Source organism: Sturnira hondurensis, unplaced genomic scaffold (genome assembly GCF_014824575.4).
Source record: "Sturnira hondurensis isolate 20B ecotype Veracruz unplaced genomic scaffold, ASM1482457v3 Scaffold0007406, whole genome shotgun sequence".
Taxonomy (NCBI): domain Eukaryota; kingdom Metazoa; phylum Chordata; class Mammalia; order Chiroptera; family Phyllostomidae; genus Sturnira; species Sturnira hondurensis.
Genome location: NW_028080037.1, coordinates 15705426 through 15731439, shown reverse-complemented (window position 1 = coordinate 15731439; position 26014 = coordinate 15705426). Strand labels below are relative to the sequence as shown.

At 44.5% G+C, this 26014-nt stretch overlaps 1 protein-coding gene across 2 annotated transcripts in view; it reads right to left on the bottom strand.

Moving 5' to 3' along the window:
- ZNRF3 (zinc and ring finger 3) overlaps positions 1-26014 on the bottom strand; it is a 198283-nt gene that overhangs the window by 52363 nt on the left and 119906 nt on the right. For both annotated transcript variants that reach the window (XM_037052420.1, XM_037052419.1), the window contains exon 2: positions 5436-5561. In XM_037052420.1, the coding sequence (XP_036908315.1) occupies positions 5436-5561 (126 nt within the window). The remainder of the gene's footprint in view (positions 1-5435; positions 5562-26014) is intronic.

The following is a 26014-nucleotide window of genomic DNA, read 5'->3' as shown; positions in this document are numbered from 1 at the left end:
ATTCATATTATATGTTCAATCATCACCACATCCAACTCCAAGACTTTTCATCTTCCTCACCTGAAACTCAACACCCATTACACACTAACTCCCCTACTCTCCTGTGCCCCACGCAAGGCCCTGGCGACCACCATTCTATTTCCCGTCTCTGTGGATTTGACTCCTTAAGTCCTAGCACTTTGAGCACTAAAAGAAACTGAAGGGTAACAAGGCAGGGAGAGACAAAGGAAGAGAGGATGGTCAATAAGAGTTGCTACTTCATTCGAGGCTTTCAGTTGTGCCAGGAACAACAGCCAATACTCGACACAAGAGCTCCTTTAGGTGCTGTTTCCATCTAAAGAGGCAGAAACATGCAGGTGTTAAGGGGCTGCTCCCTGTCCCACAGCTTCAAGGGCTGAACTGAGTGAGGTTTTAACTCAGGTTAGTTTGACGTCTAAACCCAAGTGTTAACCTTCTATTACGTGTTCCCTCTCCTCACCACCCTGAAAAAATAAAATTCCTTTGGCTCTGTTTTCTGTCTTCCTGTCCTTTTGGTAGCAGAGTCTTGACACAGTCTTTGCAAAGTTACCGAGACACTGACGCCTGGGTGTGGGCTGCTCAAGCGAAAGTGAGCATAAGGGTCCAATTCCCCGCCAGCCCCTCGGCCCGGGGTTTCCTGCTGCTCATCAGAAGGGCCAGGATTACAGACCAGCTCTCCTGCCTGAGCATTTCACCTTTGCCTAAATGTGAGCACAGAAAAGGGCAGATGAGGAGGCTGGGGCATCTGAAGGCAAACACCAGGTGCCCTGGGCAATATCACTGACTTGGGCCTCGCCAAAGCATTTAGAAGAATTGACAGGTCCATTCAGTTCCTGAGAACAGCCAGCAGCAAAAAGAAATATCCCCCTCTCCAACTAGCCTGGCTGTCACTGCCAAATGAATGTTTCCAAAACTGGAGGGACCCTATGGCACATGTCCCTTTGTCAGAAACCTTCAGTGGCTCCCAGCTACCTAAGGGATGAAGACCAAACTCCTTAATCTGAGAGGCTCTTCTTTCCCCAGCACCTTTCAAAGTCCCTTGAAGAACACCCTGCTCCCTTTCTCCACACCCTGCTCCTGGGTCTCATGTCTCACCCTGTCTCACACAAGCGCCTCTCTGTAAACCCCACCAGGGCCCTGCAGCCAGGCGGGCTCACTTCTGCTCTCACAACACAACAGTGAGTGTCTGGGCCAGGGACTGACCCTCAGTTCAGGGCAAGGGGCCTGACTCTTCACAGCGTGCATGAACCACGAGTCCCTTCCAACCTGAACCTCTCTGAACGGCTTGGGATAAACTGGGGACATCATCCACGGGCTTGGTGACTGGAGAGGATTGCTTAGGAGACGGCAGCTCAGCACTGACCAACCAGCTTTTTCCCGGAGGGCACATCTTCCTCACACTCCCCGTACATGGCTGGGCAGGAAGCTTCGTTCCAGTGGGCTCCCGGCCCCAGATCACAGCTGACCAGACTAAAGGTGGGCACCTGATGGGCCAACAAGTCCCTTTTCTGGAATCCTTTAGACTTGAAATCAAGAGCCTCAGGCCCAGGGATAATGGGAGCTGTGTCTCCCACCAAGCAGATGGAAGGGTGGGGGGAATAAGGCAGATGCACAAAGGAAAAGACTTGGGGAGGGGCCACGGGCATTGAGCCCTGGAGTCAGTGTTCTAGAAGAACAGTAGCACCCCATCAGAGCATGCCCGATGCGGCCCCAGGCCCTCAGAGCAATGCAGCTCGAGTTGGGTTTCCAGGAACAGTCCTATCCAAGCCAGGGACTACTGAAAAGCATTCGATTTTATCTGGAAAAACTGGTGAAGGCAAAAGGAGGCAAGGGGAAGAGACAAACACCAGCGAGGCAACTGAACAGTCTTCACCTCAGATCTCAGCTTAGCTACTTGGGAGTCAATCAATCCTAGGTTACGTAGAGAACGTCTCTGGGACTCAGTTTCCATATCGCAAAATGGGAATCCGCACCCAATCTCAGAGTTAGTCTGACAATGAAAGAAGACACTGCATACACCACTCTTAGCACATGCGAGCAGCCAACCCACGATGGCCACTTGCACACTCTCACGGGGCCTTATCCTGAGCGGGCTGTGGTAAGTGCTCCACCAACACCTGGCAGGGCCCCGCCACCACAACAAAAGCAGCATCAGCCCCAATGAGAAGAGCAAGGCCCAAGGTCACTCCGCCGAAGCTGGATCTCTGTGACCTAAAATGCCCTGCCTTTTTGTCTTTTCATTAACTTCCTCACTGCCCTCTCAGTACTGGAAAGAGCTGAGTCCGTGCCTGTTGACCATCCTTTCTTTCAAAACCCTCCCTAGGATTCCACCCCAACGTGGGGTGTAAAGGTGTGCGGGGGGTAATCTGCCTGGATATGAAATCTGGGCCAGGTGGGCTTTGTTAAAAACTCCAGCACATCTTATGTGTCCCCTGCCATGACTCTCCCTGAGGCTGACAGGTCGCAGAAGCAGGCTCCTGCACTTTGGGGACGGTTTAGGACCCTTCCTTTCAACTGGCAAGCTGCTTAGAAACATCGATTTTTTTCTGTTTTAATTTCCTAGGACTTAAACTGTCACAGGTAACGAAGTCTGTCTTTCATTACTGCAGTTCAAATCTCTCCAAACTAGAATATCAAGGGAAGATTTTAAATATGATACAGAAGCTCAAAATATTAAAAGAACAAGTTGCCCAGAACAGCCTCTTCACATTCAGTGAAACAGAGGCCCCAAAAAGCTAAGATGTGCCCGCCCAAGGCGGCCGGGGGGCGCGGGGGGCGGCCCTCACCTTCATCACAACTCGGTCTGTCTCCCCAGCCGATCCTACTGCCTGTCTGTTCCACCTCTTACAGAATCAAAAAGATTACGAGGAGGGGATCATAAATCACTTTTCTCTCCTGAGTTTACAGTGCTCCTTTCGGAGGAGTTCAAAAGCACTCAGTAATAAACCAAGGCGACGAGTTTATGTCTTCTGCTTTTAAAATGAAACTTTATTTGAACTCCTGGAGAGGCATTTACATTTTTAAAAAATTTAGGACATTCTTATTCCAACTTTTCACCCCATGGCACTTTCTGGGGGGGGGGGCGGGGGGGCAGTGAGGGTGGGTGATGGCAGGGGGTGTTGTGTGTCTGTCCCTCCCCTATTCTCCCACAGGCTTTTCCGAATGCCCGAAAGACAAAGTCCTCTCTTCTACGGTTTTTAACAAGCCCCAACATCCACACAGAGAAGTGCCTCCCCGCCCTCAACACTGACTTGGCTGCTTCTCCTTTTTGCTTCTCTCTCCACTGCCCACCTCCTCGCCTTAGCCACAAAGAGCAAAGCCATGCTACCCACACGGGAGAAGTCTGCCACGGGGACTGCTTTGCTTTCCTCTGCCCTAGTCTTTTGCCACTGCCCCTGGGGGCTCAAAAAGGAAGAAAACACAGTTAGCAAAGTTAATACAACTGAAGCTGAGAACAACTACACTTTAAGAAAGATGAAAGAAAAAAAGGGGGGGAGATGTCTGGCTTTGTGCACCTCTTGTACCAACCCAACTTTTAAACAAATGCAAAACTGAGTTGTAAGCAAGTCACAAGCAACATGCTTAGCTTCGGGGCCCCCACACTCAATAAATATTTAGAGAATGAATAAACCAAAGAAGTACTAATGATTCGAGGTACACCTGGGTTTTTATTCCTCCTGGCTTCATAGGCCAGCAAGTCAAACCGTAGAAAACTTTCCAAGTAAAACCACTACAGGGTTGTTCTGGGTAACGGAGGAAACAATGGGAGAAGAGAGCGTCCCTGGGGACCTTGTTCCAACCCATGTATGGACACGACAGACACAAAGGTGGAGTCCCACTGAACTGGGGCTAAGCAAATTAAAACAAGCTGCTGAGCCCCGCATAGCAGCAGCTTAAGTAAAGGAGAAATTATATTAGGAGCATTCGACCTGCAAGGAAAGCACTGTTCCTACAGGGTTTGCATGTAGCTGGCATTTTTCCTAGGAAAACAATAAAGTATCCTCAAGGGGGTTACTGACCTCCTACCATCATTAAGTGGTTCTGGCCAACTATTTAAATGACGACCCATTGGCCTGGCCCACCTGAAACACCTTGATTCAACTTTGTGAACTGTAAACCAAACAGGTAATAACTTCTGCGTTTGTTATTTCCTATAAAGGGGCAAAAGAATTGGTAAGTGTTATGAAGCTACTCAGAAGACAAGTGGAAGGCAAAAAAAAGTCACAGATTAGACCCATGAGGCTCTCCTGGGCCGGAAATCTTCCAGGAGACACTAGCTGGGCTACTCCAAGGCTAGGAAAGGCTCTCTCCCAAGTATCTGGCATCAAAACCACCTCTTTCTTGCCTGAATCTCCCAAGAAACCCTCAGGAGTCCAGGAACCAAGACTGTATTTCTCCCAGCTGTCTCCCCATGGTACATAGAATAGCAATTTCTGAGAATATAAAAAACATCCAGACAAAAACACTATCCTTAGGAGATACCACCCTTCCTTCAATCAAAATTCTATTAACTTTCTCCAAACCTTTCCCTTTCACAAAATGATCCAGTTTAAAACAGGTTGTTACCTGTCACTTCCAGATCACTGCCAAATGGTTTTCCAAAATAAATTCAGTTCTATCTTATACTGAAGTCAGAGGTAATGCTGATACTCTTGGCTAAAAAAAAGTGTTTAGTACTGCTCAGTGGGATGACAACAGCCAATGGTAGCAGGCAGGTTTTGAGAGCTTATTCTGTGCTAGACGCTTGCCTCTCATCTCACCTCCTGACCATCCTATGAGGTAAGTTCTAATACAGGAGCATAATTGCTGTCTGCCGTTCTGAAACCAAAAAAGCTCTAAGACTGAAAAGTTTTTCCATAGCTTACTTGGCAGCAAAACTTACGAGACCTGAACTCATTCTGGAGGCAGAGCAGTCCTCCAGCTTCGCTATTTAGGTTTTAGTTAGCCCACTAATGTGAGTATCTGCAAAGTCTGCCACCCAAATATGACTGTATTTGATTACCAAGTACTGACCCAGATCTATGGGAGCTACTTATAAAATATGTACATCTTAATACCTTTCTAAACCCTCCAAGTCTCAGAATTCAGAAACTTTTCGCCCCAAGGGTATAGGATAAGTATTGTGAATCTACTATAAACCCATTTCACAGATAAGAAACGGAGAGTCCTTGCGGGGAAGAACCTTGCTTAAGGCCACTGAGTGGTCAAGAGGTGGAGGTTGGCAGTCTCCACCAGAGTCCAAGCTGGTAGTACCATGTGGGCTGTTATAAGACAGGGCTCAACCCGCTTGGCGCCACAGGAAAGAACACTGTGCCAGCAAGGATATTCTCTGTAACCAACTATTTGAGGAACTGAGCAAATGGGAGAGTGGAGAACAACAATCAGAACTGGAGAGATTCCGAAGGCCAAGTACTTACCTTGCCCAGGACGGTGAGGCATGGTTTCGGGTCCAATTCTGGCTGTTCCAGCTTCACCACGCCTACCCAGCCATATTCATACAAGTCCTCTTCGTCATTGTTATTACATAGGCCCAGTGGGTGCATCTAGGAAACAAGAGGATGAGAAAACTTCAATTTGCCGGCTGCAGATATGACTGACTCACACTGTGCATTTCTCGGGCTCCACAGTCAAAAGTAACCTCTAAGCTCAAAATTATATAGTGGGTCGGGGGTGCATTTTCCAATCCATCAGGAATCCTATCTGAGCACAATGCGCTGAGCCCTGGGGAAAAAGTGATAGAGCCACAATAAATATATTTTATGAATGCTTTCTCACTGCTTTGCAAACAGTGGTCACCCAAGGTGGACATCACCCTGAGGGATGTAGCGGGGGCAAGCATAGCACCCACCATGCAGATGCCAATCTAATTTGCTTGCCATGTAATCCCATAACATTAAGTAGCAGTTATAGATGAGACTAGCTAGGTTAGTATCCAAGACTATTTGGCTTCTAGACCTTAACAACACATCCACTTCAGCTTATGCAAGAGGAACTGAAAATACATTCTGGAATTTATAGAGAGACCACTAGAAATATGACAGAATCACCAGTATAATTAACAGGCTGTTTAAAGGCTGTCCCGGTTTACTGGGAAACAGATTAAATTCTTTGAGGCTTTTTCAGAATTTGCAAAGCACAAAAGTCAGAGATAGGCAGAGGAGCATCGTCAAATTTTGCTAGGAAAAGTGCAGTCCATGGAAACCTGCACACAGAGTAATCTAAGGTTTGTTCTGATACAACTGAGTTATACTAGGCCCTAGACCCCCTAATAACAATCTGAGAAGACGAGATCCTCATGGATAAACACAATTCATCAAGGTCTTAGTGAGCTCCTAAATAACTGGGAGAAATCCGTCTTTAGAGTCATGGTATTTTAGAGACACAATCTAATCCCCAGAACTGGTGACTATATTACCTTACATGGCACGTGAGACTACAGATGTGATTAAGTATGAGGTGGGGAGGTTAGCCTGGATTAACCAGGTGGGTCCAATGTAGTCATAAGTGTCCTTATAAGGGAAAAAGGGAGTCAGGGAAACAGCAAGGAGAGGGAGCAATGGGCTTTGAAGATGAAAGAGGGAGCCACAAGCCTAGGAATATAGGCAGTAGGCCTCCGGAAGCTGAAAAAGACAGGAAATGGATTCTCCCTTGAGCCCCCAGAGGAATGGTGCTGTGCCAACCCATTTTTGACTTATGACTTCCAGAATAACAAAATCAGAGAAGAAAAATTGTGTTGTTTTAAGCCACAAAGTTGTAGTAATTTGTTATAGCAGCAAATACGAAACTAACACACCCTCCTTAACACACCCCACTCATTTTACAGGACGTTCAGGATAAGTAGTTTTTCCAAGACAACACAGCCAGCAAGGGGCTGCATTTAGAGGTAACCCGGGTCTTGGATTCACAGTCCAGTGTCCTCTAGCTTTAGCTGCTTAACTTTATTGTCCCTTCTTCCAGGAGCTGGCCATCTGACGGGGAGAAAATTCCAAGTAATAAATATTTTAAAAGTTGCCCACCAGCTCCAACTCCTGTGGCATTAGAGTGCAACGTGAGTTTTGTGCAGGAAGCAAGGGTTGCTAGGATGTTTGGGGAGGCTTTGTGCAACTGCTGAAGCTTGGGCTGAGCTTCAAACGAAGAGTTAGACAGGTTTGGTAAGGGAAAAAATGAGAGACGGCAGGCAGTCATTCCAAGCCTGGGGAGCAGAAGCTAAGGTCTTGAGAGGGAAGAGGAGTGAGACCAACCTGACCAGTATGGAGGAGCACAACCTACACCAGGAAGGAAAGAAATGGGCTGGACAACTAAACAGGAATGTGGACACTAAGACAACAGCACAGATTCTTCAGAGGCAGAATGGCACATTGAAAACAGTTTATTTTAGGCAGAGGGGCGGCACACCTTGTGGCAGTACTGGGCCTGCACTTGAGAGGCATCGATGGGTGAAGGAGTAAAGGGAGCAATCTGGAGAAGAGAGATCCTGGGCAATTCAATGGGACAACAAGGAGGCTGCACAAGCCCGTGAGGCAGATGAGCACAGGGAGCACGAGGAGCATCCAACAGCAGTCTTTAGGGGAGATGAGGGACAACTGCCCCCTAGGAATTTCAATGGGACTGAGCGCCCTGGGACATCCAATTTCTACATGAGTCCTCAGGCTTGAAGAGTGTGCCCAAAGGACTGATGAGGGTCCTGCAATGCAGTGGACAGCACAACCTGCCTGCCAGCTGCCCTTGAAGAACTCAGCCCACTCTAGGATGTTCGATGGTTATTAAATGATGAGCAGCTTGAAAAGCAGGCCGTACACCGGAGAGAGGATGGCTAAGGATGATAAGCCAATCACACCAATAGTTCAGTCACCTCTGGCCTCAAGGAAAGGGCTCCCAGCCTGGCTCAAGTCAGCTTCCCGAAACCCCAGGTCAAGTCACGTCAAGGGTAACCACACAACTGAAACTTTTCCACGGTGTTTCATGATATTTTAAACCTGGTCACATGACTTGGACGTTTCCAGATGGAGAATTGCTTTTTGTTACTTATATGTATATGGGGTTTGGCCAATAAGAAACTGTGTTGGGGGAAGCAGAGGTTACCACGCAGTGTAAGACCCTGTGTTTATATCAAAGAAGCCAGACACAAAAGACCACCTATTATATGATCTCATTGATATGAAATATCCAGAACAGACAAACCTATGGAGAGAAAAAGCAGATTAGTGTTTGCTGAGGCCGAAATGGGGAGTGACTGCTTGATGGGTACAGGGTTTCCTCTTGGGGCAATGTGAATGTTCTGGAATTGGATGGTGGTGATGGTTGCAGAACACTGCAAATCCACACCATGCCTCTGAATTGTTCAAATAAAATGGTTGGATTTTATATCAATTTTATTACAACTAAAAAGTTTTTTAAAAAGTGTCCCAAGAGTTTCCTCAGAGCAACTGTCCTCAGCTAACAGGGGGACCCACAGTGGAGGACGACGTGGTTTCCTCCCTTCCCGAGGCTAAGTCAACCGCCACAGCCCTTCTGGAAACGCTGCCCTGCAAGATGAAAAACAGGTTCTTGTACAAGTAAATAACTCGAGAAACTTCATAGAGTTTCAGGATTTGCACTTATAAATTAAAGGTCTGCAGAGGCTTAAGGTTTAAAAAACAAAAGGTTTTTAACCTTTATTAAAACCAGCATTTCCTACCTTTTGATTATAAGCCCGCTTGGTGTTTAATATGATCACACTGTCTCATGGGACAGGCTTTGAGAAATGCATACACGCATGACAGAATAAACCTAAAGCAAACATGATTCAAATGCTGAACACCCATGACGCAAAGAATAAAGGCTAGGGTGACAGAGATGGAGGGGCATTGGAAGGCAGCCTGGGAGGGCAGGCAGGATGTGGAGAGAGGAGGAGGATCAGAATGGGAACCTAGAGCAGAACCAGCAGGCAAGCTGAGGACTGGCACTTTGTAGCCACAGGGAGGAGGAAGTTGGACTGACTGGGCTGGAGGATTCCGCTGTGAGGAGCAAAACTCAGGGCCACATTCAAGGGCGTGTCCTTGAGTATATAGAAATCTGAATGATGTAAGCCTCAAGCACACCTGCTGGTCCCCTCGAGTCTGTCAGGCCTGGTGCCCTGGGCTGCCCTTCATGGAGGACCCCCTGTCCCTCCTCAGAAGTCAGGCCCTCCCATTCTCTTCTAAGACTCCCCTATATCAAACCATCCACTGACATTGGGGTGACTGTGAGCAGCTCAAAATGCCAGCCCTGTCAAGGGTGTTGACTCCTGAACAGAGATCAAAGACTTAAAAACCAAAAGGAATGTTTCTAAAGCGCCAGTGGGTGTGATTGATTGGCATGGGTTGTTTATTTTCCCATGGAGGGCAAAGAGGCCACCAACAATCGAATCTTAGAGGATCGAAAACCTACCTCACAATCTCCATTTCTGAGCTGCTCCTCTCCTGAGGTACTCATTCCAGTTTATATCTCCAAGTGCCCAAACTACGCGTCCTGTTAATTTAATCTCAACTACGTCGTAAGTGTAACTGGCCTCTTTGACCCATGTGCCGAACATTTTATGATTCGGGTCTTTGTCAGCTCACCTTGATGACAGTATCAGCTTCCGGAAAGGCCCACCACCCCAGGCCTCCAACCATTTACACCCTGGGGTTCTCTTTTCTCAAGGGCTTCAAGTCTTGAGCTCATCAGAATGTTTTATAGAGAAGAACAAGTAGCCATAACACAAAAATATTCCTTTGTGAACTCGCCTGTCTCAAAGGGTGGAACTGTCCAGGCAAAGACATAAAATGCAAATAGATATGGCAAGTCTGGGGAAAGTGAGGAAGAGATGACATCTACTATGTCAGTATGTTTGTATATTTTTATTTTATTTAATCCTTTTAGTGACCTCTTGCAAAGTGTTGAACTATCCTTTGATATAATGACTATCTAGACCACATAAATAAATTTCAAATTAGAACTCAAATCAGCCACTGATGCAGAATATAATGGAGCCTACCAAAGTCGCATTAGTCAACAACCGGGTTCCACTCAAAGCCAATGGCAACCAGTCCAGTGAAGGATTAAAGAAGAAGAAATCCATATGGGAGTTTCCATGGAGAATGATCAAAGGGTTAGGACACCGCAACTTTGGAAAAAGTGAGAGTCCTCTAATATTTTCGGAAAAATGACTTTGATGACCCGGTACTTGAAGTCAAACAGAAGAAGAATGCTACATCCATACTCTTGTACAATTCTGCTGAAAATATCCTAACACCACCCACATGGGATTCCTCCTTTGTTTAGTCTCGGAAATCAGTACAAAGCAACTATTATAATGTACCTTGTTAAATTAAAATACAAACTATCATTTTCAGTTTTATGTTTCAAGATAAAGCCCTAACCAAACCTTTCTTTCTACTATTCACTGAGAAATATTAGCCCCTAATTTAAAAAGGTCCCTAAGTCTCTTTCTGGATAACAACTGTGCAGACAGATAACGAGGACTTCCTACATTTGGGATGCACATATTCTCCTGAAGATTCAGCCTGATATCACTTCCACGCTATCACTCCCAACAGTCGCTACATGGAAACCAGTGTGTTAATTCATACATGATGACATCAGCCACTGACACAAAGGCAGTGACCACCTGTGAGACCTGTGTGTGTTTCTGAGCACCTGACCATTCAAAATGAATCTTAGGATACTTCAACAAATGATGTGCAAGAATGCTGACTTTGAACATAATGTTGCACATAAGCATTTAAAAATTAGCCCTGGCTGGTGTAGCTCAGAGGATTGAGCACGGGCCTGCGAACCAGACGATTGTGGTTCAATTCCCAGTCAGGGCACATGCCTGGGTTGCGGGCCAGTTCCCAGCGGGGGACGCATGAGAGGCAACTATACATTGATATTTCTCTCCCTTTCTCCTTCCCTTCCCCTCTAAAGATAAATAAATTAAAAATAAAATAAAAAATAAAAATAAAAATTATAGGCATTTCTGACTTTATTTGCTTAAAATGTTTGACTATTTGGGGTTTAGCTGATCAGATGTTTCAAATTTACAAAGTTTTTGTCTTAAAATTTTTGAGAAGGTTAAAAATGGTTGAATTGTGTAAGAACTCAGTATGTCAGAAAGAACTACTAATGAAAAGATAAAGAAAAAAACAAATAATCTCAGAAATTTAGAACAGAAATTGAGAAAGACCCCACTGGACAGAGGACACCGAAAGAATGGAAGGACGGCCCGAAAGGGGAAGACAAGCAAAATCCCGGGACAGATCCACAGAACAACAGCACAAGTAACTAACAAGATACAATTAAAGTATAAGGATATAACAGAAAATACGTCCTGTGTTACACCTTTGGTCTTACGCTCTCAGAACAATACCTTTGAGATGCTCAACATCCTTGCTTAAGTCAATTGAAAGAAAATGCCCAGTGGGTTCTTTATCATGAACTCTGACATTATGATGAAACTGTGGCTCCTCTCTTCCTCCTGACTTTGTTCCAAGGGATGTTTTGGGATGGAAAGAACAGAAGATTTGGAATCACGCAAACTTGTGTTTAAAAATCCTGCCTCTTATGAGGCACATCTCCCTGGGCAGATGACTCAGTCTCTGTAAACCTTGATTTGCCCATCTGTAAAATGGACAACAGCACCTGACTCAACAGAATGCTGCCATAAGGATTAAATGAGATACAATATATAATCACTGTAGCACAGTAGACGCTCACTCAGTGGGAAAGCCCTGTCTTCCTCCATTTACCCCAGACTTACCAAGTTTGCTTACAATTTATGGCTTGGCCTAGAACACCCTGTCCTTCAAGACCAGCTTAAATGGCACCCCTTCCATGGAGCTTTCCCAAATGTACCAATAAAAGCTAGTTGCTTCCACCCCTATGTTCCAAGTGCTTGGTTTGGTGCTTACCACAGCTCTTTCAGCCTCCCCTCTAAGAGGGCACCTGCTTCTAGGAGGACAGTGTTACTCACAGGTCCCCTTACACACCATCCAGAGACTTAGCCCAACAGGTGTGCACTAAATGACTGCCGGGTAAGTAGCCTCCAGCCTGGAGGCAAGCCTGCTGCCCTGCCTCACGCCTTGTCTTTGGTAAGCCACTTGGATCTCTGCTCACCTAAATGAGGGACCAGGGTAAATGGGTCAAGATTAATTAAACTGCTGCATGAAACTTCAAAAGATCTGGCTCTCACAGTCTCTGATGATCAAGTCACCAAAGACATTCCTGGGCCAGAAAAGACTTACAGGCAATGGCATAGGAGCAAAGGCTATTCCTTCCTCGTCCTGCTGTGGAGCCACAGCAGCTGGGCATGCAGAGGCGCTGACTCTCTCCACATCCAGAGAGCACCACACAGCTGCCCTGGACTCAGCAGGCTTGTGACAGCACTTTACAAGGGCAGTGGAGGGGGGGAAAGCATAGAGGGTGTCCCTCGCTAAAATGCAAAACCACAAGTTTTCTCTCCCATGTCTGATTTTGGAAGCTGCTGTGGACTCTAAAAACAAGGGAATAAACCAAGGAAGAGGCAGGCATGGGATACAGGACACAGGGAATCCAAGGAAGAAGAGACACAGAAGGAATTCCCAGGATGATGGCAGCCGGAAGTCCTGGGGTAATGGGTATGCAACCAGTCTGACCGGTGACCAGTCCTGATGGGACCCACAATGACCAGTGCTGCAGGAGATCCAAACAAAAAATAAACAAACAAATAAACAAACAATAACGCAAGTCACTCACTACCCAGTGGGTTTTACAGTTCTGAGAAGAGTACTGTAGTTCTACACAAGAACATGAATGTGACAGTTACATAGCAAACTGAAGTGATGGGGGTGTGTGGCGGTTATTAATTCCAGGGGGGAAAGGAAACAAAGTTACACCAGAACTCTAAGCCATAACCAAAGTATGGCCTGTGTGGTTTACAACCACAATGCTGTAAACCCTGATCCAGGCAATAATTGTAATACAACTATAATGTAAAAATATAGGGAAGGGAAGTGGGGAGGGAAGGTGAGTGGGGAGCGGGAGTAAGAGAACAAGATCTTCATTCTTCATAGTAGGAAGTCAAAAAATTTTTTCAAGGACTGAAAATATGAAGCAGCAGTATAAACATGTTATTAGAAATCACTCACAGAAATTTAGAAATATTCACAGAGGTAACTAGCCAGAAGAAATCACTTAATAATTGAAAATAGTTGCCAGAGAATAGCAACCAGAAATGACAATGGGTGGAACACAGAAATACTCTTTAACATTTTTAAAATTTATTTAATTAATTTATGTTTAGGGAGAGGGGAAGGGAAGGAGAAAGAGAAAGAAACATCAGTGTGTGGTGGCCTCTCACGTGCCCTGTACTGGGGACTTACCCTGCAACCCAGGCAGGTGCCCCTAACGGGAATTGAACTGGCAGCCTTTGGTTCACAGGGCCACACTCAGTTCACTGAGGTACACCAGCCAGGGTGAGAAATGTTCTTTTTAATGATAAGCCATGAAGTACTCTTTGCCTTTTTCATAAACATAAACATGCATGATTTTGATCAAAAGTTTTATATGTACACTTAACAGAAGTCCCCTCCTCCGTGTGTCCCAGCAGATGCTATGGGTCCTGGGGGACAGCATTTGGTTAGGCCAAAGAGAGACCCCACAGGCTCCCCACAAAGGACAGTGGACACTGGGAGGGAGTCTCTGTCTGGGATGGCTGCTCTGGGAGCCATTCAAGATCTGGGCTGGGAATGGCTGGGGACACAGCCCAGAGATGACTTGGGGAGACACGATCTAAGAAAGAACCGCCAGCCTTCAGCTCCCCCAGAGTGTGAGGGAGTGCCAACCAAAAACAACTCTCAGGTGCCCTGAGTGTGATGCAGACGTGGGCATTACAGAGATGACAGACAGTAACTACTGGGATCGGTGACCATTCTGAGAGGCCCCAGTTTCTCCCAGACACAGGTCCTATGACCTCTGCAAGAGGCATGGAACATCCTACTTGCATGCCCAAATAAGAAGCTGCTAGGGCAAAAAGGCTAACACACACTGAGTATACCTGACTATCATCGAGACCAGGTATTCAACATCTGGTTTTATGTTGAAATAGGAAGATGGACCCTCTTCAAATTTCTCTGAGCCCGAAGAGGTTGATTCTCATGGTTTCACTGTTTTCTTCATGGACAAAGAATTCATGGCAACTTCAAAGCCAAAGGACTGTGTTAGACAAGGTTAAATATCTGAAGAAACAGAACTATGTTCCCTTGAGTACGGGAACATCAAGCCAAGCTTTGAAAGCAAGACCAGCTCTTTAAGAAGCTTTCAGTACAAAATCCTTGAGATATACTGGTGCACTTTCCACATGTCTGAAAGGGCAAAACTGAAACCTGCGCTGGTGGTGCTTCTTATCCAAGGTTACAATATCTCTACACTCCACTGAAAGTTTAAAATAACTTCAAAAGGGCCGCCTGCTTCTAAGTGGGTTACTGTTACACAAGGAGCCAAACACAGAACTAATAGGAGGAGAGACATTTCACTCTGTAATATTATCTCATCAAAAAATTCCTGGGGATTTAAAAGGGAAACTTCCTTTCCTTTGTCCTTTTGCCGCTGTCGGCCAGGGTAGGGTGTCACTGCGGTACAGGATTTCACATGAAACAACAGTCCCAGACCTTAAAAGGTACAGTGGCTAGCTGGAATCAAGACTTATAATTTATGTGAAGGAATGGAAAAGGATAGCTCCACCTATTTTCTCTTGAATCGTAAGGATTATTTTTTTCTCTTCTATGCACAATGAAAACAGACAACTGTCTTTGGCTCCTTGAACAAACAGCCTTAATCTTTCTCTGGATCTTGAATCCAGAAGTACCTGAATCCAGGTCCCCAGCTCTCCCGTGTCTTCCCTTCCTCCGGGCCCCCTTCCATCATAGCAATGGGGGCAGAAACTGCCCCAGACACAGAAAAGGAGCTGGCTATTACTGCCGTTTGCTGGAAACATTCAAATGGGAATTGCCTGAGGATTAAACCAGCATTTCTTTGCTGAGGGCTCTGGTTTTCAGAACACTGAGCTGGATTCTTTGACAGTGGGTGTCAACTTTTAGAGAAAACCCAAGAGCAGCTTCTGTCCTGTTTGGTTCCTTTGTATCAAAAGAACAACTAACACGTTGCCTGTCAGGACTTGGGTATATTAACAAGTATTTCAAATCCAACTTTTCACTTAACTTTCTTCCATCCCTCCTGAAACTTCATTTTTGCTAGATATTATATAAAAACGTAGATATGGCCCTTTGTAGCTATCATATCTGACTTTATAACCTCCACTTAGAACTTCTATTTCCAATTTCAATTAGGTAAGGAGATGTTTTTCATGAATTATTTTTTTGGAGAAAGAATATAATAGGCTATAGAAAAGCATCTGAAAACATTAGCAAAAGTTGATCCTAAATCCATGCTTAAAGTGACTCATATGGCTACCAGATGACAAGTATTGATCTGTGCACAGAAATTCACTGACAGATTCACTACAAATTGCAAGGAAACTTAAGAATGGACATTTGATTGTTCTTGTTTTTAAAAGGTGAGGGCTAGGTGATTACACACACCAAAGAGTTATTAAATTAAGAAGAAATATGTTGAAGGGGAAAGGGTAAAAGTGGAATCCCCATTCCTCCAGATTTAAAAAAAAAAAAACAAACACACCATAAAACAAATCAATAAAACTACATGGTGCTGATCTGAAACTAGAATAAAACAAGTGGAGGAGAAATTCCAGAAACACATTTAAATTGTTATAAGATCTTACCACGACACAAACCAGGACTAACATATGGATACATAAAGCAATCAGGTAATAAATTCTGTTGGGACAGGTGGTTAGCAACGTAGAGAAAAGTTGAGTCTGGCCATCACAGAGTTGTTCTGAGAAATGATGAGGCAACACAAACTAAGAGACTCCTGTAGGCCAATTACCGTGCTAGAGAGCAACGAAGAGCAACAGAAAGAAATAACGGTGTGTTGTCAAAACTTCTCTATATGTTCACAGTAACAGAAAGGAATAGATAAGTGTGTGTACACACACACAAACATAAAGTTTATAGTAAGAAAACAGATAACCCATCAACCTTGCTGCTGACTAGTGTACAGCAAGATCACCAAAGGAAACTAACCGCTAAGCTCCACTGCCGGAGGGCTGCGGGGGAAGATGCATGTAAACACTGGCCAGGCTGCAAATGGGCTCCATTGGGTAGAACTGGTCAGGCAACACACACCAAAGCCCACAATCCTAATGTCCTTCTTTCCCCCACGATTCCATTTTTACTTATTTAAAAAAATATATAGTTCTTTCTTTCTTTCCCCCATAATTACATTCTTATTTATTTTAAAAAATATATAGTTATTATAATATTTTTCCATTGCTATTTGGTCCCCTTACATAATTCCATTTTTAGAATAGACCCTGAGGAAGTAATCTACAACAAAGAAGCAACTTTACAAGGACTAAACTTTTCATGGTTTAGTCCTTCTCCAAACCATGAAAACTTAGAAAGTTTTCCTTGGAAAAAAACCTTTTTTCCCTTGATTATATGGCCGAATACCAAATAATCAAGAAAAAAAAGTATACCATTTATAGGATAAATGATAACAAGAGGATAATAATGAAGATAGCATTATACAAAAAATATCATACATGTGAAATTTGGAGAAAAGTTTATATATAAAACAATTCCTATTTTAAAATAGCATTTAAAAAAAGATTTTATTTATTTACTTTTAGAGAGAGGGAAAGGGAGGAAGAAAGAGAGGGAGAGAAACAGAGATTCATCAACTGGTTGCCTCTCGGACGCCCCCAACTGGGGATCTGGGCTGCAACCCAGACATGTGTCCTGACCGGGGATCAAACCAGTGAGGTTTAAATCAGCACAGGGTGGAATCAACAATAAATACTATCGTAACTGATGACGGCAGCAGTTTGCCCTAACACTCTGACTTGCTTAAGAGGGCCACCTGGGCATAGAAACTTTATGAAGTTGCATCATAATTTTGTTTTATTTCACACACACACACAAAACAGACAAAAAACACTCAAAACAGAAAGCTAAATAATTCTTTCACCATATGCCTGAAAATACACATCGCCAAATACTGCAATAAAGTGCAAGTCAGGGGTTCTTTATAACATACATACAATGATTCTCGTTGAAATTTGAGAATTTCTTACAAGGAGCCAATGGACCAAATACGCCTAATCTTGCTGTGATCTCGAGCAGTTTTCTGAATGCAAAGGAAGGCAGGCTTTTGAGAGGCAGTTCATTGTCTCCCAATCAAGATTCTAAGTTCACTTTTATTTGGAAAATCTATTTAATTAGAAAAACACATAGAAAGTAAAACAGGAAGAATAATCCAACATTTGCAAAACAACTGTTCTAAGAAGATTTTTAACACAGTGGTAGTAAGAGTGTCCAGCCTCGAAGCACAGCCTGTCATTATGTGATGACACCACTATGGGACGACAGCAATAACTCACTATGTGTCAGACACGGACAAGGGCTTTGAGCCCCTGGCAAGGGTGGAATCCCGGCACTGCCGCTTAACTGCTGTGCCGCTTTGGAAGAGTCCCGTAACGTCCGAGCCTCGTCTCCCCATCTCAAGGGCAGAGCCGATCCTGCCTACCACGCACATACACCCAAGGATTAGTTACGCACTGGGCCCATGTGACTGGCGAGTGGAAAGTGGGGCAACAGATAGGATGCCAAGGAAACCAAAGGGAAAAATAGATCAGTTGGGCTTCCACCACAATGAAAAACGTCTGCGCTGCAAAGGACACCATTAAGAAAGTGAAAAGACAACCCAGAGAATGAGAGAAAAATACGTGCAAATCATATATCTGACAAGAAACTAGAATATAGAAAGAATTCTTATAACTCAGTAACAAAAAGACAAATTATCCAATTAAAAATGGGCAAAGGATCTGAATAGCTATTTCTCCAAGAAAGATAAGCAAATGCAAACAAGCACATGAAAGGCTGCTTTCCATCATTAGCCATCAAGGAAATGCAAACCAAAACCACAATGAGATACCACTTCCTTCATGCCACTAGGATGGCTGTAATCAAAAAGACAGAAAAACAAGTGTTGTTTAGGGTGTGGAGAAATTAGAACCTTCATACACTGCTGGTGGGAACGTAAAATGGTGCATCTGCTTTTGAAATGGTCTGGTAGTTCCGCAAATGATGAAACACAAAGTTATCATCTGACCCAGCAATTTCACTCCTAGCTATATATCTAAGAAATAAAAACGTATGTCTATGCAAAAACGTGTTCATAAATGTTTACAGTAATACTAATATAAGAGCCAAAATGTAGAAGTAACACAAACATCTACCAGTGGGGTGAGTGGATACACAAAATGTGGTATATTCAAACAACAGAGTATCATTCAGCCATAAACAGGAACAGAGTACTGATACCTGCCAAAACATGAGTAAACCTTGAAAACATTACGCTGAGTGAAAGAAGCCAGTGACAAACATCCACATCTCAAAATTACTGTATTCATATGAAAGTCCAGAATAGGGAAATCTATAGACAAAAACGTAGATTAGCGATTGCTTAAGGCTGGAGTACGGAGGAGTGGGAGGACAGATGAGAGGGGACTCAAGAGTTAAATATTTTAGCTTCAGTCATAGTTGATAGACTTCAGTGAGTAATGCATGTGGAAGTTGTTATTCCAGGAACTGGAATACAAGACCCTGTGACGGGCAGGAGCAACGCAGTCTTTGTGCCCCAGGGTGGGAGCAGAAAAGTGGTAGGAAAATCACGTCCCCCTCCCAACTCTTATCCAATTAACATTTTTCCCAAACCCTTGACTACCCTTTCTTCTCCTTATAAAAAGGTCGGCTTGAGATGAGATAACCCATCACAATAAAGGCATGAAAGCAGGACAGTGATAATCTAGAGGGGGAGAACTCCCAGGGAGGGGAAAGGCGCCTCGGGTTCCTTGAGGACTCACCAGCTACACCCACAGGCTACAGATTCACCCCATTCTATCCCTGTCTCTCTGTAATTGCCCTGGTGAGTTTCCAAACCAGAGCAGCTTCAGGAAGAGACACTTGATGAAAATCACCTGATTAAATATTCCCGCACAGTCTGTTAATAGCAGGGGAAGGGGGGTAGAGGGAGGAAAGAAAACCACAGGCTCAAGCGTTACAAGCAATAAATTATATGCTGGGCTTTGCCACCCTGTATGACCTTGGGCAAGTCGCATAAGGGCCCCATTCTCTCTGATCCTGAGAGCAAGGGGAATGCCTGCCACCTGCCTACCCCATGGGGGTTTAGGGAGGATTAATGAGATAATGTCTGAGCTCTGCTTCAGGCTCCTTGGAGACAGTCACTATATATCAGGGATTATTAGCACAAGCTAGGGCAGTTTCTTGCCCATTCCTCACCTCATTAAGCTACCTATGCTTTATTACGTCTGCTATAAAAGTTCTTGCTCAAAGAACAGTGGGCTGGGGAGGTCACAGCCAAAGCTGGGTCTGCCCTGGCCAATCTCATTACAGGTACTCCTCACACCCACATTTGTCAACAAGAGGGCAACTTGGAAATTTAACAAAGTGCCCAACATTTGACACCAGAGATGAATGACTAAAAAAGCCCCCTGGACTTTTTGTTTTCAGTTGAGATCCTTTTGCTCTGTGTTACCATTCCCCACCCTCACCCACAACATTCTAGGGCACTTAGGATGGTGGGGCTGCACAGGGGACAAACTCCTGGAGTTTTCAACAACTCAGTTCTTAGGTATCAGACTGATGGACAGGCTTTTGCTGTGTCTAATTTCAAAGAAATCAGGTGGGTCTTAGTTTACCTGCTAAGAAACCTATATTTATGGTGTTTCTAAGCAAGGCAAAGCCATGTTATATGAGTGTGTATAATAGATACAAAAAACATACTCAATGTGGGTCTCCATCTTCAAGGATCTTTTATTCAGTTGGGTGAATCTGATATTTGCTCCTAGAAAGCTTACTGGCCTTGCTATGTACAGGAGAGAAGTCAAAAAAGGGGTCCCAAGAGCGTCAAGTCCAAAGATAAGAGACTGTGGGCCTGTGGGTCAGAGGGCAGAGGGGAAGAGCTCGGCCATATCACCCTCACATGCATCCACATGGGCCACCAGGCAAAGGTTTGGTGACTGTGATCCTCAATGAACAGGAACGAACTTGGAGAAAGGCGAGATTTTGAGGTGCACTTCAAGGCCATCTCTCCGTCACCTCCTTGAGGAGGCTTTCTGTCTTGCTCCCCTCAGAACAGCCGTAATCCAGAACTGACTCCTCAGCAACAGGGTATCCCACAATTCACACTGCAGTCATCTGGACCCGTCTGTCTCGGTGCCAGACATTCCTGGTGTGTGGGACAAAGACCATGAGGAGCTGGCGCCTTTGGGTACTCGTTCTTTTACTTCTATGTAAGTAATAAATTGTCTGAATCTGAAAGCGGCTCTCTGTACCTTCACCAGTTCAACCTGGCCTTGGCCTTAGCTTGCTTTGTCATGTGTGCTTGACTCAAGGGTGCATCTACCTCTCACTTGGACTGCATCAACTCCTCAGGCCAGAGGATTTCCCAGGGCCCATCAAAAGAGAAGGCAGGGTAATAAGCCTTAGGCCACGCAGACCAGTGACTCCACCTAGCACAAAAGAATTCTTTCCATCTGTTTTATCATCCGAGCATAAGGATTCCAATGCTGACACCACCAGGTCCTTGTGAAGATTAGAGATAACGCACGTCCAACTTCCAGAGCAATGCCTGGCACTCAAACATCAGTGGTAATAGCAACCACTAAGCCCTGGTGTGCTTGCTGTGTTCTGTGCACCATTTACAGGTTTCATAGGTGTTCACTCAGTTGACCAACAGCCTTTAAGGTAGGTATTCTTAGCATTCTTGTTTTATACACGAGGAACCCAAGCCAGAGGAGGTTCAGTGATTTGCTCAAGGTCACACACAGGTAGGTAGCAGAATGGAGATTTAAACCCAGGCAGCCTGTGGGCCTGGGCTCTTGACCACCCTGCCACAGCAGACATCAAATACAGGGTGGGGCAAAAGCAGGTTTATAATTAGTTGTTCATAGGAAAGGTGATACAATAATAATTAATAAATAGTGATATAAGAATAAACTCCGTGTCTTGCGTACTCACAACTGTAAACCTACTTTTGCCCCACTCTATTATTTTCTTGCTGCTAAAAAGAAAGTAATGTGTTTTATCCAACCAAGTGCTAATTATGGTTCCTGTCTAATATCTCTTCAGTCACTGGGTTGAGCTTGAGTAAAAGACAAAAACAAAAACCATGAGACGAAGAGAAGGACGGGCAGGCATCTAAATAACAAGGAACTCTGGAAGTGATGGGTGATGCAGTCTGGGGCGGCAGTGTATGCTCACCAGGTTCGCAGTTAAGGGAAAGTCCAAACTCAGCTTCACAACCCTCTGCCTCCACAAGTCAGAGGACACAACTTTAGGACAATGCAAACATCCGCAATACACTCGGCCAAATGCTGGACCAAGTAAGAAAAGATGCAGCAATGAAAACAAAAGTACCAAATCAAGATGGTGGTCACATTTTACAAAAACAAGTGGGGAGGGGGATACTATTTCATAGGCTAATTCATGAACATCCAAGTATACGATACATTGTTCTGGGTCTCAATCCCTCCATATCTTTAGAAAGCAGAAACTTGATGTCTTTATGACATAATAAATCTGCCCCCAGAACTCCCATTTTCAAGCACATTCTACCTACTCTATAAATCAGTTATCACCCTAGTATGTCTCCTGTCTACTTTCAGGTATTTTTCCCCAAAGCCCTGACTGACAAAAGCCTAGTTCCTACCTCTCGAAGCTCGTAGGTTCTTGTTTAACTGGAGGGAAAAGATGTAAAAAATTAAGCATTTGAAATTCAACAGGGTACCAAAAGACACTTTGGAAAGAAAACCATCAATGTATGTTTTCCTAACCTGAAAAAAGTAATACATAATAAGAAACAGTAAGTGCATTAACTTGTTCTAGCAAAACATTAATAAAGGAAATAGGCCCTGATTGGTGTGGCTCAGCTGATTGGCCGCCATCCTGCAAAGCAAAAGATCACCAGTTCAATTCCAGGTCAGGGCACATGCCTGTGTTGCAGGTTTGTTCCGCAGCCAGGGAGCGTACAAGAGGCAACCAATAAATGTTTTTCTCCCTCTCTTTCTCCCTCCCCTCTCCTCTCCCTAAAAACAAACAAACAAACTTTTTAAATAAAGGAAATAGGTCTTTTCTTTTTTTAAAGCTGGGAGGCGGTCAAAGAAGTAGAGAATATACCAAGTAGTTAGTATGCTGGTACCAGAGGACAGATAACCAGCCAACCTTTCCATCTTCCTCTTCAGGACACAGCTGACCCTCACCCAGAAGCTAGGAAACAACTCACAGCCTTGGCATAAAAGATCATCCACCACAGTAGAGGTCCCAGCAAGAAATCTACAACTCAACATCTTAGCTTAGAGAACTAACTCCAGATCACTAGGGACATCTGCTTAGCTAATTTACCACCCTTAGGAGAGGTAGACAGAACACAGGGTCTGGGTCCCAACCAGCCTTCATAGCCATGGCCTTGAGCCTGTCATTCAGCCCCTCTGAGCCTTGAGGTTCTTCATTTATAAAACACAGGAAGAACACCCCAACTTGGACAACTTCCGATACAGTGTGAAACAGAAGGTGCCCACTCAAACGCAGGTCCCTGCCCCACTCAATGGGACGAAATTTATGGCTGCCTAAGAGCATATCTTTTAACTGGGATGTAAGCAATAACCTATTGCCTTACTATTTAGGATTAAGGCATGCAATGAAGTAGAAGGGTAGACAGAAAAAAAGACTACCTTAAAATTGTTACTTATTTGTAGATTACCTGTCTTCTCTCTTTCGGTAGTTTTGGAGATTTTTGCTTTATCCCTTCGTTGGGTTATTTCACTGCAAAATGTCTGAGCTGGGCTTGTGGATTTATTTTAATTCATTTTGTTAAGCAAAGTACTCAGAGAACAAATTGGTGTTTGCCAGAGGCTGGGGGTGGAAGAAATGGATGAAGGGGGTCAATGGTGAAAACATAAAAAATACCATATATTTGTGATCAACACCAAGAAAAAAAAAGTCCAAACCACTTCGAAGATTAAAAAATAGCTTTTCATCAGTTCACTTAATCTCATTAAAACCTGATGTGATTTACTCAATTTGGGGAAAAGGGATACATTGTTAATATACACTAGGTATGATAATATATGTAACAAAATCACTTCAAACGTTACAACTTCGAAAACTTTAGTTCAGAAACATGATCTCTTGTTGTCCCCCTCTTGAACCAAAAAAGAATGCCATTACCTGAGATAAGGAAGAATGACAGAATAGGTGTGTTCTGGAATGAGCTCAGTCAGAGGCAATGTGCGTGCTGAGACACACACACACCAGTTCTCCTTGCTTCACCTTCCGAAAGGACATTCACAGCATGGGCCACTGAGCATAAACTGACCGACTTTGTTGCACCTGAACTAAGAGCCGTCCCTTATCTGTGAGAGGGTTTTATACTGGCAGACCCAAAGAATTCATACACCAAATTCCAGTGAGAGCCTGGCGGCTGTAACAGAGAACAGTCTTTTATATATATATATATATATATATATATATATATATATATATATATATATATATATATATTTTATTCATTTGTTTTTAGAGAGAAGGGAAGGGAGAGAGAAAAAGAGGGAGAGAAACATCAATGTGTGGTTGCCTCTTGTGCACCCTCTGTGGGGGACCTGGCCTGCAACCCAGGCATGTGCCCTGACTGGTAATCGAACCTGTGACCCTTTGGTTCGCAGGCCGGCACCCAATCCACTGAGCCACACCAGCCAGGGCACAGAGAACATTCTTAAGGGCAGAGGCAGCAACATGGCTCATTCCTTCATGTAGGAGCTCTTCTGGCTGCAGCTGTCCTCCCCGATCGCGCCTCCCCAAATTCAGGCATGTATCTTCACACTCACATGTTGATCCTTCCACACATAACCATGTAAACATGCGCCGCTAATGGCACAGGCAGCCTGCCACATATAAATACGGGGCAAATGATAACACACTGCTCCCAGATTCCATCGTGGCATGCTGCCCAACCACAGCGGCACGGGTACAAGAGTCTCTGCAACGGGTCAGGCTGGCGGTGTCCCCCTCTGTGAAAAACAGGTGGCCAAGTGTGCCTTTTACGGGAGGTGAACCAGAGAATGCAAGAACGTGGCCTGAGACATGTCTGTACCACAGACAATTTCATCACATCCCTCTGCACTCCGAGCCTACTGTGTAAGGTCAGGGGTTATGGAGAAGTTAGAGGTTAGAGATTAGAGGGTCAGAGGTTATGGAAAGACCAGCACTGCCCAACAGAACCTTCTGCAGTGATGGCAATGTTCTATTTCTGCACTGATAATCTAGGAGCCAAAAGCCGCATGTGGGGGGGGGGGGCGCTAAAACGGGGGCCCTGAATTTTAAGTCTTACTTAATTGGAATTAATTTAAATGGAAGTAGCCACATCTGGTGAGTGACTGCTATCTTAACTCCAGGCTCTGAAATCTCTTACATCCCTACAATGTCAAATAAAAGGGGAAAAGTCCAAACACATTCATACCCTGTCCTCCTCAAGTTATCTTAAAAAGAAGCAAATTACAGTCGGGACCTGCTCAAATCTAGAAAATAAAAAACGTGTTTGATGCTACAGGGTCCAGGGGAAATGTTTTTTTAAATAGACTGTGTTTTAAGAGCACCATGCAGGGTGGAACAGAACACAACACGGCAGGGAACCAGCAGGGGAGGCGTCTGGGCTCAGAGGCTCAGGCTGCCACTCATCTCACCGTGTAGTCGAGCAAATAAGTAATTTTTTCTCTCTGGATCCCGATTTCTCAACAACATAGGGTTTAGTGAACAAGTATAAAGGACACATGGACAATAACTAAGGGTGGGGGGTGGAAAGGGGAGGGAGGCGGGGAGCATGGGGCGGGGGGCGGGCAGGGTTGGGAATATAAGACAGAAACCTGTACTTGAACAAGAATTAAATTAAAATTATATTTAAAAAATAAATAAATAAATCTAGGTTCAGTGTCATGGAGTTTAGCATAAGCAAAAACAAAAAACAAAAAAACCCCACAATACATAGGATTTAATGATCTGCCCCATGTAATTCACAGAAAAGGGAAAGAATGCCAAAGAGTATCAAATGCTATCTAAAAGCAAGATGTCGTCATAAACTCACCTCAATCTCCTGAAATTCTTAATGCCCCATTTGGGGGCCGAGCCCATTCTTTGTAATCCACTTCTAGCTTTACCACCTCTGTGCGATCTTCCCAGAATCCTTCAGCTCACTGACCCTGTTCCCACCTCTAAACACCTACCTGGGTTTGAACTCTTCTAAGCTTAACTATTGCACGTGTATTCTCTCCCCAGTTGGAAGGAGGGAGGGGAGGGGGGTGCCAATCACTGGCTCTGGATGAAATGAGATAATGCATGTCAAATGACAAACTCTTATATTACAAAAAATAAGTGGCAAGATCATAAAGTGAAGGGAGATAATGTGCTCAAGTGAGTCACAAGGCCAAAGCCAAGGATGATACTGTCTTCTACACTTAGAATGACTGGGAACAGCCACAGAACAAGGACCAGATGGGAAATCCTAACCATGAAACTGTAGGGGAACCCTCTAAGAGGGGGGTGGTCAGAGCAAGCAAAAGCCTGGCAGGCAATGGGCTCTGCTACAGTCTGAACGTGTCCCCCTAATTCCTATGTTGAAGTCCTAACCCCCAAATGTGACTATACTAGGTAGGTCCTCTGGGGAGTGCTTACGTCATGAGAATGGGCCCCTCATAAATGGGATTAGTGCCTTATAAAAGAAGCTCCGCAGAGCTCCCAGCCTCTCTGCCAGGTAAGAATATAACCAGAAGTCTGAAACCTGGAAGAGGGCCCTCACCCAACTA